Genomic DNA, 17,238 nt, shown 5'->3' with positions numbered 1-17,238 from the left:
TTCTATTAAATGTTAAGTTAACTTTTTTCACTTTGTTTTTTTAAATCATTTTCCTTTCCCTGAAATACTCATAGTGCTGGCCCTTTAAGTTATAATCAAATACAGCAAAGGCTCTAGGAGCATGCTTATAGTGAAATGTAATCCTCAACAACTGTTTACCACAAACGTTAAATAAACCATTATATATACTTTATATACGCACTATAAACATTTAGTGGTCACTATTTAGCATAAAAGGATAAGAGACTCTCATTGCTAATGACATTTAATTGAAACAATTTAACTTCCAGTGTATTTCAGAGAGGTACAATGTAAACAGTTCTAGAATGTGTTTTAAGAAAAACATGTTATACTGTACCCAAGAAATTCCTCATTATTGCATTGCTCTGTTTAAGTGCTTCTGCTCTCTGTGCAGGATCAAATACCAGCCAATCAATCGCATGAATCTTCAAAAGATCATCCTTGAACAATAAAAGTAGTATTAATTGATAGCCAGTAATAACAATGATAATTACAAATAAACATAACAATAACAAACAATTGGTGATATTCCAGAATTACAGTGGGAAAACATGAACTTTTATTTTTTGCAGGTGAATCAGTGTAAAGCAGACAGAAAGAAACTATATGGGCAGTTAGCCTTTTGCCCCAAAAGTGTGTACTTTGTGAAAACTTGTTTTATTCAGGGAACAGTACAGAATTCAACATTATAGGACACATGCATTGAAATTAACAGTAAATTCCCAAATCCATTTAAAACAAATGAAGATAAAATGCAGCAACACGACCCCAAATTACTGTTCATCCTCACCTTTAATGGTTGGCGCATATTGCCAGTTGATCACAACAACAATAACAAAAATCACCCAAAGGTGGAAGCAGAAGCCCATAGCTACTCTAGGCGATTGTGTTAAAGAAGAAGGAAAATTACTGCATTTTCACCACCCCTAAGAGACTGTGCTCCTTTCCATTTTGGGAAAAGGAACAAAATTCTTACCTCTAAATGATTAATGTATACTCCTAATAGTTCCCAGACTATAAAACAGATTTTTATTATCCAAGACAATTGGCTTAGAGGTGCACTTAGAATACATTTCAAGTGCTTGGTTAACACCTTGCAAATCTAAAATTGTGTTTCTCTTAATATATCCTTCTTTTTTGCATTTCATATTAGCTTTTTATAAATTAAAAAGTAAAAATAGTGTCTACTTCCATCAAAACTAATGCCTGTAGCTCAGAGTTCAGCAAAATCACAACATCTTTCATGATAATAACTTTCTTTTAAATAGAACTTAACACTGCTTTTGAACTTAGTAAATACAGGTGTTAATAACTGATGTTATTAGCATCCACTATATTGGTACTCAATCCAACCTCACAAGAATGAAATATTAAAACTCCTAACTTATGGTTCACAGATGGATGTCTACAGCAAAAAGAAAAAAAAAACTCCTCACTGAGCCATCTCTGCTGTAAAGTGCAGACTATCAGCTTTAAGAATAAACTATAAAAGTACAGCAAATAGAATTAATATGTAAAAAGTGCAAGATCCCATTTAAGAACCACATGACAACAGGGCATGAAATAGTTATTACCGGGGATCATCCTATTTTCTGCATTAAGAGACTCTTAGTTCCAATCAGTTAGGTTGAGAGCAGAAGGTACAAATACTTCAGCATTTTTTGAATGAAGTATTTAATCCAAGAGCAGGGACAATGAAAGGATCACATTGCTATGTAAACAGCTATGCTGGAGAACCACAGTTGTAAAAACATGTGTTTATGCTTGAGTATGGCATCAAGAGCATCACAGGTTTTGAACCAATTATTAAAGGGTATTCAAGATTTGGAGGTGGAAAATACAGGATCAAGTTTACATGACTGTTTTGAGTAGGACCACCCACCTGTATGGTTTGAAATTTGCTTTCAAATGAAACAAATATATATCATCTGCAGATAACAGAAAGGAGAACACTGTTTAAAGATGGCACATTTCCAGCCTACAGTTCTATTTACTGAACCAGGGAATTCTTATGACGAGATCATTCAAACTGGGTGCAACATTTGATGTAAGTGATCATAAAAATAAAAAAAACAGAAAAACTCAATGTGCATATTCAAAAGAAAATCAAAAGGTTTTCTCTGTTTACAATCAAATAAGTTTTCACCCTGTCTATGTTAGCTTAAGGGGAAATTTAGCGTTCTATAGATGTTACAGGACCCTAGATTAAGAGACTTACTGTGCCCCCTCTTAATCTACATACATATCTTGCACAGAATGTTTCGGCGTGACAGAAGAATGCACAAGGGTCAACTAGCAAGTAGGGCACAATCTTTGCTCACCTGGAGGAAAATGAACAGTGGGCAGGATGGGTATGATCTGATTTATAAGGAATATTTGGCAATAAGGTCTAGTAGGTCTTCTGAGTCATTTTATTTAATCAAATGACAACAAGTTCACCCACTGATTTAACAGTTCTATATGAGGCAGATAAAGGTCCAGAAAGAACAAATGCTAGTGGGACTCAGCAGATGAACCAGTGACACAGAAAGATGTAAAGCCATAGTAATGAACTTCTTATGAGCATAGGGAAGAGGAGTCAATCTAAACTTTGGAAGTGAATGCCGGTGTTGAGAAGCAATTGTAACAAGAGGCAAGATTCAGAGGCAAGTAAGGACTAAAGAGGGGTAGAATGCTAAAATGAAGTAGACAGACTAACAATGCTGAAGCAAGTGAAATGTATTGGGTACTCAAAGTGTGGTGCAGAAGGGCAGATATTGTTTAAAGTAGGAAAACAATAAGAGTTATCTCTGTTTAACATAAAATATATTTTTCACAAGTTTGAGTTTCCACAATGTTTAATACCTCTGTCGTGCCAGAATCTAATGCTGGTGCAAGGTCATGATGAGCAAATTCACCAGCATCCCTCTTACGTATGTTCTCGACCACAGTCTTAGTTATTGTTGCAACATCAAGACCTGAAAATGTAACATGCAAAAAGTGAGATTAAATGAGTCAAAAAAGGCAAGCAGAACAAGAGTTCACTGTTGTTCTCCAAAGACTTAAATGTAAATGCACGGGCAGAATTAGCTGCACTTCAAAACTATTACATCAGTGCATTAGGAAAACATGTTTTATCACAGAAAGATTAATACTAAGAAAGAAGAGGTGTACTGTACATGAAGAAAACCATCTATATCAAACATATTTAGCCATACAATTTGGTCACCCACTGCAGCCATACTATGTAGTTGGGAAACAGTTAACTTGCATGACGACATAGTATCTTTTTTTCAGGGGGTTTCTATAAACCTTTTCATAGGAAAATGAGGAATAACAGAATTGTGTATGAATATGGTCATATGGAAGCTAGATTAATGAAACATACAAAGGTTTAGTAGCAGATACAGGGCATAATCGGATGGGGAGGGGACAACTGATAGAACTGGATTTTTGAGTAGCCCCATCACTATATCAACATTTACGGAAACACAAGGAACTGCAAGGAATTCACGGTTACAGATGAAGACCGAATTGAAAAATGAAAGATAAGTCTGCGCTTACACCTTTCAATTATTCAAGCAGGAAAAGATTGTTACCAAAACACGTATGAAAAGAAACTAAATCTACCAACAAGTGGAAGAAGGAACAACTCTGGAATTAGAGATCACAAAATCTTATCTCAAGTAAATTATCATTTAAAATATTATTGATAAAAATGACAGTAGAAGAGGTTCTTAAAATTTGATAACATAACAGTAATTTAGTCAATAAAAATATTAGAGTGAAATTACCTACAAGGTCCGTGAAAACTTTGTTGAAAACCCAAATCATGTAATTTTTCAGGTGATTCATTACTTGGAACCACTTCGAACTGATAATGCTAATCACTTACCGGAAGTTGGAGAAACCTTTGATATGCAGGGCACATGAGTATGTGGAAGTAGGTGTCCTTTAGATCGAGGGCAGTCATGAAAGTGCCATGCTGTAGTAGAGAAATGACATCCTGGATTATCCACATTCGGAAGTGCTCTGACAGAATGTTCTTGCTGAGGGGCCCGAGGTTGAGGATGCGACTCAGGAAGTCTAAGGAGAACTGCCCCTTTGCTGCGGTACGGGTTCTATACCACTTGTGCAGAGTAGTTCATGCATCTCTCCTCTTGGAACAGGTGCCGATGAAGAGCCTGTGTCTGTAAGGGGGGGAGGGGATGTTTGGTGGTGTTTGTGTGAGTTACGGGCAGCATCCCTCGGTTATGAATAGAACCCACAGGTCCAAGGTAAGCTCTGCCCATTGGGGCAGAAACCCCTGCACCCTTCCACTGAGAGGTGTTAGATGGTCAATCAGAAGGGTAAGGGAGTCACTGCTTGGTGGGTGTGCCCCCCCCACGATATTGGGGGTGGCGAAAGGAGCCGTGGGAGATGGAATCTGCAAAGCACCCATGGCCTTGGCTGTCTTGGTGTCCTTAATTTTCTTCAACATCTCATCGACTTGCGTTCCAAAAAGGTGTCCACCGTTGAAAGGCAAAGTAAGAAGATGCAAGCACCACCACCAAGCACACAGAGCCAGACGGCATGTGAAAGACGACTCGTGTTAACACTCTGAGCAGCGGTGTATGCTGTGTCCAAACAGCATTTGGTGTTGGAAGTAATTTTTACTTCTGCCACCAACTCCTGCCCCTTATTCTAATACTGGACCAGGGGCACCTTCCATCTCAATTCAGTGGGCGCTGTTGTAATGAGATAATACGTCCAATGACTTAGCGATCTGCAAATGTGCGCCGGACTGAGCAGCAACACTCTGGCTGCCACATCAATTTTTTTGCTCTTTCAGCCCTAGGAATTGGCAAACTTTAGTGCTGTATGTACAACCAGTGAGTACAGTGGTAACTAGCCTCTGATGTAAGGTGGGTAAGAGGATGATGCCTTATATTTCTTATCCACCCTTGACGTGATAACTCACGTCTCCACTGGTTCCTTAAACATATCATGCGCAGGCCTGAGCATGTCATTAAGCATCAGCAGATAATGTACTGATCAGTGCGATGAGGCGAGGGTCTCCGTAAGTAAGTCCTCCTCCTTAGGCTGCTTATGCACCTCCACCTTGTGGAAGATGGCTGCACAGTGGAGAACCTCATGGTATGAGGTGGTGCCATTTGTGGGTGAAGGATTAGCTGGACAGAGGTCCAGAATCATAGAGACCCCAGTTAACACTGTCAGTCAACCCAGGGGTCATCATGGGGATGCAGGTCATAAGGGTTGTAGGGGGACCTCATGCTTTCACTCCATTCCTGGAAAGGAAGAGAACCCTAAGGTGAATGTGGCATGGGGTCTACAGCCAGTGGCGGAGAGGCAGGCCTAGTAGGGAGTGGTGAAGGAGGAGTTATTGGAAGAGGTGATGGAGGAGTAGTAAGGTGCCCTTATCATGGCCCGATGCTTCTTGGGAGTCTGCTCTGAAGGGGAGTTTAAGGCCTCTTCAAAAATGAATCTCCTCTTGTGAGAAACAGGGTTGTTAAGTTTGTCTGGAGTCATGGTTAGGATCCAACCAGTGCCACGCTGTATGTGGAAACACCGCTGCCAGGAGTTGAGCTCCTCGTGGAGGTACTGTAGGACTGGTTGGTCTGAATCCATGGAAGCGTAGGAAAATGCAGGCGTAGACGTTGATCTTTTCTGAGCCAAAGGTTTTACATGCCCCTGCTGGTTTCAGACCGGAGGTGAGTCTCTAGGGTGTTTTCAAGACCGGGATTGATGCAGTGGTGGCGGTGGACAGGCGAGGCTTGGAGGAGGACCTTAGCGCCGAAGATTGGGCAGGGTTCAGGTCTGAACTCTGACAGGTGCCAACCATTTCCTTGTGGCACTGGTGGACCGGAGGCGTTGTGTGGTTGAAGCTTTAACATCCCCAGAGTGTGAGTGATGATGAGAAGCAGTCTGTGGGAGTGCACTACTCACTGTGACTGTTTCAGTGGGGTGTTTCTTAGCGCTGGAACCAGAACTTTCAGCTGGCTGGCCACCAAAGAGGTGTGGGGTGTTGTCCTGTTGACGGTAAGCGATATAAGCAGAGGTGAGACAACGGGCTTGGCAGTTGTGGAGGGTTTTTTGCTGCAGAAGATGAGACGCACTGCACAGGAGTCTTACTGGTGGTCAGGAGACAGGAAGAGGTTACAGACTTGGTGGAGGTCTGTAGTCAGGTATTTTGAATGACACTTGTGCAAAAAACAAAAAGGAGTCATTTCCACCACTGGGACCTTCAGGTGCGTCAAGAAGGTGAAGGTGGCCTGAAGAGTTCATGGTCCAAATAGGGTATTGAAAAGGTCCAAACCGCAGAACTGAGTTGAATGGGAGACGCGACAGGAGAACCAATCGCTGAAGCACAAATGTAATCCCTTCTGATGAGGAAAGGACCGAGCAGCTCTGCCGAGAACGTCACGCAGCTTTGAACTGGAGCTTGAAGGGACACGTCTGAACCCGAAGATGGAGAAAAAAAAATACAGTCTAATGATGGAAGCGATGCTCATTCACATGACCAGCAGTATGTTAATCGAAAAGACCTCTTTGAAGAAAACCAACTTGCACACGTCCGAGTCCAACACCAGATTTCAGGAGTATGCACAGCATGAGTATCTACAGATATATATATATATATACACACACATATATAAAAAGTTTGTAAAAAATGTTAATGCAAAAATTACAGTGATATTATCAATGATGTTATCAAAGATGTCATGAGTGCAGTAATTTGTGGGGCAATTAGCAGTGCAAGGCGAGGGCTCGAGTTAGAGTTACCTAAGGGTACAAGTTATAGTTACTTGAGGTTTTGTACGTTTAAAATGTGAGCCTAACTATAACGTCCCTGTAATCTTTGTTTTTTTTTAAAGGCAAATTTCTATATATATGTATATATTTTTAATTCTATTTCCGAATTATAACGTCCATGTCACCTTTGTTTTTTTCAGAGAATTTTAATTTTTTATTTTATTTTTACGTATAGTAATTTTCATAACTATTTGTTAATCCAACCACCATCGCGCACGGAGGGGCAGTTGGCCAATGGGCTTTGCCTGTGGCCAGGCCCTGAGGCCAACCCCCCATAAGCACCCAACCATGCACCATGTAAGGCCTTTGCCCGTGCAAAATGGAGGTTGCATGTAAGAACTGGAATGCAGCCAGACCCTGCGGCCAACCATCTCTAACAACCCAAGCCCATGCTGGGCACAGCCCTTTGGCCATGCGCTGCGGGAGTTGGCCGCAACCTCTCTGGGTGTGAGATCAGGTGTGAGAGAGTGTATCTGAGGGTGCGAGTGGCTGTGCGAGCATCTGGGTGTGAGAGTCCATACATCAGTGTTTTAGTGGGTGCATAAGTGTGCATGGTCTGAGTGGGTGCATGAGTGTGTCAGTGAGTGGGTGTGAGAGAGAGGGTGCGTGAGGGTCTGACTGGGGTAATGAGTGGGTGAACGAGGGTCTGAGTGAGTAGGAGAAAGACTGAAAGAGAGAGAGGGAAAGAGACAGTGTTTTAGGCTTTGATGTATGACATACTTAGAGAATGAGATATTTCTGCACAATTGGCAAAGAAAAATGTATTTGTCATTTAAAAAGATTAAGATCACCTTTCAGTATGAGCCTTATACATTTGCATTAACATAAATAAAGGAGGGAAATGACATGGGATACACCTGGATTCGAACCCTCAACGTTCAGTGTGAAGGTCTGTGTCCTTCGCACTTGAGCTTTTATTTATTTTTAATACATTGTTTTAGCCCTTTATGTGCTATATGGGACCGTGGGGGAAGCCTCAATGCCACCGCCGCAGTCCCTGATGATTTTTTATTTTTATTTTATTCTGTACCCTTAACAGCTATATCGGACTGAGGGGTAATCCTCAAGGCCTCCCGAGTGGTCCCATTGCTCCAGCAAGCAGACAGCTGCTTTAAGTAGCAGGTCTGTGCTTGCTGGAGCAAAGCTTTAATCTCTGTTCCCTGCATGCATACCTGCAACTCAGCTTTCTGAAAGTGGGACTGGTTTTACAAGTCCCATCAACAGAAAGCAAAGTGTTTGCTGTGACTTCGCTACAGCTGTCAGAGCTGGAGCCACGCCACAGCAAACAGCTATATCCCTGGGGTGGCACTCCAATAAAAGAATGCTCCCGGAACTTGGCCCACCCGAGGGCTTAAAAAAGATCTTAAAAAAGATGAAGCGTTTAACAAAATTTTTTTAAAAAAAGTGCCCGGATCCACCGCAAATCGCTGCAATTGTTTACATGTTTTTTTTTTTTTTTAAACTTTATAGCTAGGGTGTCTGTACCCTGTCCAAACCTAATTTCCCGCCCCCCTCCTCTTAAAAAAAAAGAAAAAAAAAAAAAAGAAAAATATTCAGGGACTTGGCTGCCGAGTCTCAAAGATGGCTGCCAACACTTCTTAGATGAAGTGTTGACAGCCAATCAGATTTCAGCATGAGATTGCGAAGGGTTGTGAATCCTTCACGTCCCTATATTAACAAATTTGTTCTCCCCTTAATTTCTCAAAAACTACTGAAAAAAAAAGTTGCTTTCTGTACCAGGACCTACCTATCTCCCAGATTTGGTGAAATTCTGTCTGGTAGTTTTAGCGCTATCGCTGTTCAAAGTCCCTATGAAAAATGAATGGGGAATACGTTTTGTGGAACCCCTCACCTCATTTTCTCTGCCCCCCGGATGGATCACCCCAAAACTTTCCAAACAGTAGCGGACGTCACTGGCAATTTATTTTGGAAAGTTTTGTGTGAAGATTCGTCAAGCGGTGCCAAAGATATAGGCAAGTAAAAAAATCACAACAAGCTGTAAAGGACAATGAGTTGTAAAGCCCATAGGGTAAAGGTATGGGGATCCTTGTGTTGTAACATCTGATATTCTTGTTAAAAAACCCTCAAAGTCCAGACCTACATTCTAAGGCAGCCTAACAAGATGTATTTGTGTGCAGTATTTAAAACACATATTAGGTGTACATGAAAAAAACTGGTGACCAGAATACACATTTGCTTTCACAATTTTATTCACTGAATTCAAGAAAAATAAAGAGTCAGTGCTCATGTCTCACCTGCCTCTTTCGCCAACTCCAAGCAGTGATAGCGCTGCTCGAGTTCAGTCACATTTTCCAAGAATGCAGCATACTGGGAGATGGAGAGTTCCTGTGGTAGGTGGCTGACATAAAATGCTATAAGATCTGTGTGCTTCCCATTAATTAGAACCTAGGTTAAAAAATAAAATGCATTTTATATACTCGCAGGAAATGACAATTAGGGCAAATCATGCCTTAGTGATTTCAAATGACACACATGTTAAGCACAGTAACCAATTATGGCCCAATCAACCACACGATCACCTGTGATTAACTTCAACCTAAAATTGAATTACAAGTTTCTGCACACGCAGACATGCATAAGATTCTGATCACAATGTTTCCTTAAGTTCAGTTATCATTGCATCAGCTAGCAGGAGTGGCTCCTTCGTTATGGCGAAGGAGCATCGTCCCACTGGATGTGTCAGAAGCAGACAAATAAAACAATAGTTTACTATTGTTTTATTTTTCTGCTTCTGGCAGAACAGCAGTGCAGGAAGGGGCGGGGCTGGGCCACGGTCAGTGGGATGGGGGAAGAGTGTACTTAAGTGCACATGTGTTTGGCCGGCCCTCTGAGGCAGGCAAACCCACATGCGCACTTAGGTTTCTCCAGCCCGGCAGTGTTTAACAGCCAGGCTGGAGAAACTTCACAGACCCCAGGGCTGTGTAGGAGCAGCAGTCACTGCTGCTCAGACCAATCCTGATGCTGCTTTCATGCAAGGTTTTGCATGAAAGCAGCGCCAGGATTGCTGAGGAGCGTGTGATGGCATCCCAGCAGTGAATGCTGGGACACCAGAAGAGGATCGGAGCAGCAGGTGGCGGCGGCGGCGGGAAGAGGAAAGTTATTTTTTTTAATAATTATTTTTTATTCCCTCCCAGCACTCACCCCCAATCGCCCCCCCCCCCCCTTCCCCCCGAGATTTGCTGCAGCCGGCATTGTCAGCAAGTCAAGTCCCTTGCTCTGGCTGATACATGTCAGTTGAAAAGTTAGCTGCCGTTTCTCTCAAAATGATAGTAAGACTTTTGATAGATGTCAAAGTACATTATGTGCTCCCTAGAATTTGATGGGCAGCAGGGCTAAAAAGTACTAGATTTCGCCTTGTCCGGCTTACTGTTGAGGCATAATATTCAGATAAGTGCATGTAATTAATTACAGTGCATATTTAAGTCTTAAAATTAGGTTGAAGGAAATAGCATGCTTACCATTCGCCCCCTTTTTTAAGAGTCAATCAGGTTGAACTAATCAGCCAGTGTGGCTGGGAGTCAGTGTACTCTGTTGCTTTTCAAATATACATTTAATAATGGGGAGGGACCTTTGTAGCTCTTGGGGCATCTCATTTCCCTACCTTATGCCATTCAGTTTCTCCTGCTGGTCTCTCCCGATCTTAAGCAAATCCTTTATTTACCTATCACTCCCACTTCCCAGATGAACTCCCAGTTGAAATGTACTAACATTGGTTATCAGTTTCCTCCCATGCTTCTATTTATTGCTCCACTTTTCCATATTGTGGCCCTTATTTGACACAAATGTCACCTGATCCTCGGCTCCACTCTGCTCCTCTACTCACCATGCCTGCGTTCCGAGTCCAACATCTCCACCAACACTTATTTACCCTACATACTTGCCCAAGGTTTAATCAATGGAATTAGGAGAAATGATGGACCAGACGTTTCCTTTCTGTTGACATTACCCTTTGCATTGTCCCAAGTAGCGCCACTTTGTCAATACAAACATAAGACAGTAATAGTCCAGTTAAATGGCCTTAAAGCTCTGTTGGTCCATGGCCATATGCCAGAAAAACATTACTACTTGCATGAATATCTGTGGGAGCAGGTCTAAGGTTCATCAACTGCCAGAGTAATTTCAGTTGTGTATGTTATTATGACTGAATTAACTTGCATCAAGAATACATTTTCTTAATCATTGGTGAATGCAATGTAAGCCATTTGACATGGTCTGTGCTCTAGCAAATATAATAAAGTCTAAAAGAAGGAAAAGGTTGCTTATCTATAACTACAGTTCTCCAGCGCTGGTATCTTCATAAATTCACATGGTAATCATTCTTCGTTGCCTAGGTGGGAATTCCACAGTAACTTTACAATAGCAGTAAAACATACGATAGCCCAAAAAGGCCTCAAACTATGTAACTTTAGAAACATCATTCACCTTACTGAGAAAGTCCCAAATGTCAGAGAAAGAGGGGAATGTTTCCTCAGCCCTGTCTCACCCTTCCCAGAGTCCATCCCAGCTCAGATTTGTAGCACAATCACAGCCCCCTGATAGAACTCTTGTTTGTGTTTTGGATCGTTAGAGAAGTGATTTAGCTTGGGTAGACATTGCTGATCTGGGCCGAATGTTTCTGGGCAAATTCTTTAAAAATGGCAGATGTGTTGCAGTGATAACATAATATTTCAGGAACCATGAGACCTATAGACTTCATTTTGGTGTCAAAACATAGGTAATTGGGGGTTAAGCAGTCTTAGAGAGACTGAAAATAACTCCTCAGAGCAACACTTCCACCAATTTCCAAAATGGCGGCTATAATACAGGAAGAAAAGGCATATATAGAAATCAAACAAATAATAATGGTTTTTAATCCTTTTATGTTTCCTCAAACAATGTTTATGAACTGAATATGAAAAAACAAATGTTTATCACTCCCTTTTTAGACACATTTTCATAGTTTACTTTGTTTCAGCAGTTGCTCGTGGTACATTTGCAGGATGTTGAATATTTAAGAAGAGCATATCGACATCTTGTAGCACAGGTTTTGCAAGTACATGTACTTTGAAGTTTTGTGGGAAGTCTTTAAAAATTTCGTAGGTTTTAGCACCCCACCAATATCTTCCCAACCAAAGTCACACCGATCTTTCTCTACATATGCATGAACCAACACATCTACCCATCTTCTGATCAAGTAGAATGCTCTTTTAATGTGTCCACGCACAGAATATGATGTTGGTGGAAAATTACTTAATGGGACTGATCCCTTGAGCTCACTGTACGGAAGACCATCAAATGTGAGACAGTCGGAACTGGTTTTCAACACATGCACAAGGTATTTTACTACATCTTTAAAGTCACTTTCTTCTTCTGCCTCTGCAAATCTTTTTAGAAACTTCAAAGGTTCAGCAGTTAAAGCTCCAAGTTTTGTTCTAATTTTGCTCATAGTGTCATCACCCGTGGGCATCTCTAGGTCAAGTTTCTTGTACAAAATATGAAACCAGATTAAGGGGCTGATTGAGACCTTGGTGGATGGGATACTCCGTCGCAAACGTACAAGTTACTTACCTTCGGTAACAATATATCTTCTGGTAGAGACATATGTGAGTTGCAGATTCTTTACCTTAGAATTTTCCCCAGGCGTCAGAGTGGATCTGGAGATTTTTCTTCGAGCAATACCCTTGCGTGGTGATAGGTGGAGTTGGTCGACTCCGCGGGCGTCGTAGTCGGCGTGATGACGTTGGGAGTAGTAAATAGACGCCGCCTCAGCGCAGTAACGTCAGTTTCTTTTTGCCAGGCCAGATTGGATCTGCATCGCGCACACGAGAGAGACGAGAGGAGCTCAGGCGTGCGGCGTACGGCGCTGGTGCCGGGTGGCTCGCGTCGCGGTTGGCTCACCGCGAGTGCAAGCGTGAGCGCGAGGTGGCGTCCGGCGTCCAGCGCACACGATCTGGGGGCACTCTCCGTGTCAACAGGAGAAACAGGAGAAAACAGCCGCGTCCAGCGCACACGGTCTCGGGGCACTCTCCGTGTCAACAGGAGAAAACAGCCGCGGGAAGCCGGGAAGCTGAGAAGCCGAGTGAGCACGGTCCGGGGTGCAGAAGCTGCTGGCAGGGGGAGCAGCTTCCGCGAGCAGGCGAGTGCGACCAGGGCTGCTGCCTGTTTTTCACCAGCGCCGTCACGGTGCGGACTACGGCGTGGTCACTAAGTAAGCCAGTAAGCCAGAAGGCAGAAGCCAGAAAGCAGTAAGCCAGAAAGGAGCACCAGAGGAGTACCGGAGTCCCAGAGCACGAGAGGAGCACTAGAGGGGTACCAGAGGAGCTTGGAGTTGCTCCCCTGCCCTGCCCTGCCCTGCCCTGCCATCACACGGACTAGGTGAAGCCAAGGAGATTATTAAACTAGTCAGAGGGAGCCAGAAGGAAGGCCGTCCCCCTGTGGACCTCCTGTGACCTCCAACAGCCCCCTCCTGGAAAAAGACGCTGAGTAGGAGAGCAGACCGGGTGAGACCAGGACTGTCCAGGAGAGACCGGGTAAGCAGACTTCGTGGGAAGGGGGGGGGGTCCCTGTCCACCTTCCCGGCCTTTGAACCCCTCTCCCTCTCCCCTCCTGCTCCTGCCCTCGGCTCCGGCACCGGTACTCAACCGCGCCACGTCGTCTCACCCAGCCTTACCCAGCCACGGCCACAGCCACAGCAACAGCAACAGCTCTAGCCATAGCCCTAGTTGGTCTTTGGCCTTGGATTGGGATTTGGACTGGGACTTGCCGTTGTTGACTGGTGGTCTCTTCTAAAGACCAAGGAAGGAAGGAAGTAACCCAGTAAGGAGCCAAGGAGCCAAGGGGTGGGGTGCGGTGAGTGGTGGGTGGCGAACGGTGAGTAGTGAGCAGTGAGCAGTGAACGGTAACCGGAGGATGGTTGGGACAAGAGGAAAAACAAAGAAGGCTAGGGAGGCCAACAAGGCGTTCACTCACCTTGCGGATTCCCAAAGACCAGAGCAGGAGCAGGAGCTCAAAAGTCTACAAAGTCTAGGGTTAGGCCAGAACCAGGATCAGGATCAGGACCAGGACCAGGACCTGGACCAGGACCAGGACCAGGACCCCAGAACCATCCAGCAATCCCAGGGGGGATTCGCAAACCTAGGTGAGGACACAGCAGACACAGCAGAGGGTGTCCAATTCGGGTCTCCCGCCATCAAAAGCGATTCCGAGCCAGGAGAAGAGTCAGGCGGGACATTAGAAGTGGTGACACTGCCTTGCTTGCCAGCCCATACTGACTCTGACGATACAGGGGGTGCCCTACCGAATGCAGGAGAAACTGTAGGCGGAACTGTGGGGGGCCTTCTAAGTCCTCTGTGCAGGGGACATAAGTATACACCGACACACCCGGGCCCGGGTGGATCTACGGGAGTAAGGAAAACTAGACCAAAAACAAACACTATCACTAACTATTACAACCAAGTGATCTCGAACTCAGAACAGCCGCAAACGCAAAGTCCCAGAGCCAGTGGCCTCCGATCACAGCCACCGGGGGAAGTGGGTGGCTACAACATGGGGGGGGGGGGTGAACTGGAGCTACCAGCGACCAGGCTCCAGGATACTCGCCCACTTCAGCAGCAACAGCAACCGGCTGGTTTTTCGCAATTATTCTGCCCAATGAGTAATCCTCTTGGGGATGGTGAAGTGGAGTTAAATAACCCCCCAAAGTGGAGCAACTTTTCGGGAGAGCAAAGAAAAAGCAACGATTCACCTTATCCTGACCCCCAAACGGGACTATTGAACTCCGGAAATTTTTCACTAACATCCTCTCCACAATGTGCCCAAGCAGAATTCACAGCACTCCAAAATGTAATGGGTCCAGAAACAGACTGCTCACCATCTAAACAGACCCATAAAACCCCAGCGCCACAGCTTCACTGCGGAAGACAAATTGTTAAAACTAATTCAATGCTGGGCAGACTCAACAGTAGTTCTTTCAGTCTGGAGCTGTCCTCACTCGACAACTCCGTTATCGGCAACACAGACCCTCAACTAAACAGCATAACATCAGTAGATCTAAACTTCCTGGAAGGTAGTATAATCATAGGCCACAGAGGAAAGGAAGGTAAAAATCCAGAAGGTCAGATAACCAACGAACAAAGTGGCATTGGAGACGACCTCTCACTAGACCAACCAATTCTTAGCATCATGAAAGTTATATGTGCAACACTGGGCTCAATCGCAACAACGATCATGGCCCAGTCTCAAAAATTTGATGATCAACTTGAACTGACCAAACAACTTACATCCTCAATACAGTCTATAGATTACAGGATGGCCCTAGTAGAGGGCGTAATTAGGGAAAACCTGTTGCACCAAGCAGTGGCCGATAAAATGGACAAGTTGGATGGACAAGATTGTGGACCACTGCTGGAAAAACTATTGGAAGTCCCAAAAGTAATCAAGGACATAATCGAAGACTGCAAACATAACCTTAAACATAACCTTAAAAGCACACAGGGGTGCATTCACGAGTTAGGAAAAACAGAATCTAGTTTAATTGAAGGGCCAGCAGACAAAGAAAATATAGAAAGTCACTTCGGCCCAGGACGAGAGAACTACCCAGATGTAAAAAATCAGACACCTAAGAGGGAGAGAACAAATGGAAGTCCTGAATTTGGAAGCAAAGTCCCAAATACAGTAGAAAAAAGGCCACCGGGTAAAAGGCCTCAACTAACAGGCAGATGGAAAAACACATGGAAGAAAGCTAGAGGAAAAAAAAAAAGCACCAGCAGGAAAGGCCTTAAATATGTTACAACAGATAGGCCTAACAGGAGAAATCAGGAACACAGGTGACGAGAGCGCCCAACATCAGTATAAAGATAAAAGCATTAAGTCGGAGATCTTTGAGAAACCTACTGATAAAGTGTTTAACTTTATAAATAAAAATCCCGGTTTATTGTGCGACAAAAGTTGCACTCACCATTCCCATATAAACCGCATACCCACTGGCCCCAGGGGACACCTAGCATCTGGGCATGACTTAGACAAAGAAAGGTGGTCCGGAAAAGACCCTGGAACAAATCATGGGATAAACGAGGTAAATGATCCTCCAGCCAACGAACAACCCAAATGGAGCCCAGGAACACCCAAACCCAGCATTTGTATCGACAAGCTCCTCCCAGCTACAAAAACTGAACATTTAGTTCAGGTACACTTCTCAAACATAGTAGAAGACCAGTACGGAAAATACCAGCAGCCTCCGAACCCCATTAGTGAGGGGGCAGAACAAGATAATAGCAAAGGCGAAAATAGAAGGGCAGAGACCCCAGAGTATATACGAAACGGACAAAGTATAAGAACAACCATGCGCGTGGACAACACAACAGCCCCAGTTCCCGCACCCCGGACAAAGGCAAAATATTGTTCTCAGGGCAGCCCAGGGAATTATAATCTCAGCAACCAGCCTGGGTGGATCACTGATTCGCCTGCACCATCGCGCCCAGCACTGGACCTGGAAACCAATGAAATCAAAGGAAAAAGGGACAATTGGCCTCCAAAAAGGCAACCCTACGAAGAACAAAGGAACAAAGAAGTGCAACAGGGGAGGGAAAAAGGCCAGGTAAATCGAATATCTACTAGTCGGGCAGTTACCACCCAAGACAGACAAAACGAGAACACCCAACTCCAAGGTAGACTGTCGCAGGAAGGTGGCGGGCACACTGTGATCCGGTCTGAAACAACTAAAAACCCCGAAACCACGATCTTGTTTATGCCTGAGTACTCCTCAAGAGGAAGTCACGACATCCTGAATAGGTCTAACATCTTATGTCTTGTTAACTCCCTGCCAGCCTTACAGAATGTAACAACTAAAGATCTCCTTTCAGTAAGATTCATACCAAAAAAAGAATTAGAGAACGGGGAATTAACAGAAACAGTCTGGGCCTCACCTTGGATAGCAGAACAGATCTTAAAATGTTCAAACACGATGAAGACCTGGGGAATATCCATTGCTACTCCACAAAAAGAACTATATCCAACAATACTTCTTGAAAAAGCTACAGACCGAAACATGATGCGTAGGCAAGAGGCAAAAGGCAATTTCGGCTCGATACTTCAGGGAGCAATCAGCTCCAAACAACAACTCCCTGAACGAATAAACTTGAGTAACATGAGGTTCTGCCTGGTAGCTAATTCCCCTAGAAACAGTAGGGGTAATTCCCCACAGTTACAGAATTGCAAAGAGCAATCATTTAAAAGCTCGTAGCAAAAAATGGATAACTCGAACATAAAAAATAAAACCAGTCCCATATTAAAAATTCTAAGCTGGAACATAGCAGGTTTAAAAAACAAAATGGAAGATAAAGACTGGGTTGAATTCATTAAAAAACAAGACATCAGCTGCTTCCAAGAAACTTGGTCTACACATGCTATTGACCTAGATGGGTTCGC

At 43.8% G+C, this 17,238-nt stretch overlaps 1 protein-coding gene across 1 annotated transcript in view; it reads right to left on the bottom strand.

Moving 5' to 3' along the window:
• Positions 1-17,238, bottom strand: part of NUP107 (nucleoporin 107) — a 394,223-nt gene that overhangs the window by 85,877 nt on the left and 291,108 nt on the right. Inside the window, exons 21-23 of the mRNA XM_069229180.1 lie at positions 9,069-9,219; positions 2,866-2,978; positions 359-461 (exon numbers count right to left, since the gene is read on the bottom strand). Of these exons, the coding sequence (XP_069085281.1) occupies positions 359-461; positions 2,866-2,978; positions 9,069-9,219 (367 nt within the window). The remainder of the gene's footprint in view (positions 1-358; positions 462-2,865; positions 2,979-9,068; positions 9,220-17,238) is intronic.

This window comes from Pleurodeles waltl, chromosome 4_1, assembly GCF_031143425.1.
Source record: "Pleurodeles waltl isolate 20211129_DDA chromosome 4_1, aPleWal1.hap1.20221129, whole genome shotgun sequence".
In the NCBI taxonomy this organism is placed as follows: domain Eukaryota; kingdom Metazoa; phylum Chordata; class Amphibia; order Caudata; family Salamandridae; genus Pleurodeles; species Pleurodeles waltl.
This window is presented reverse-complemented; position numbering and strand designations above follow the sequence as displayed.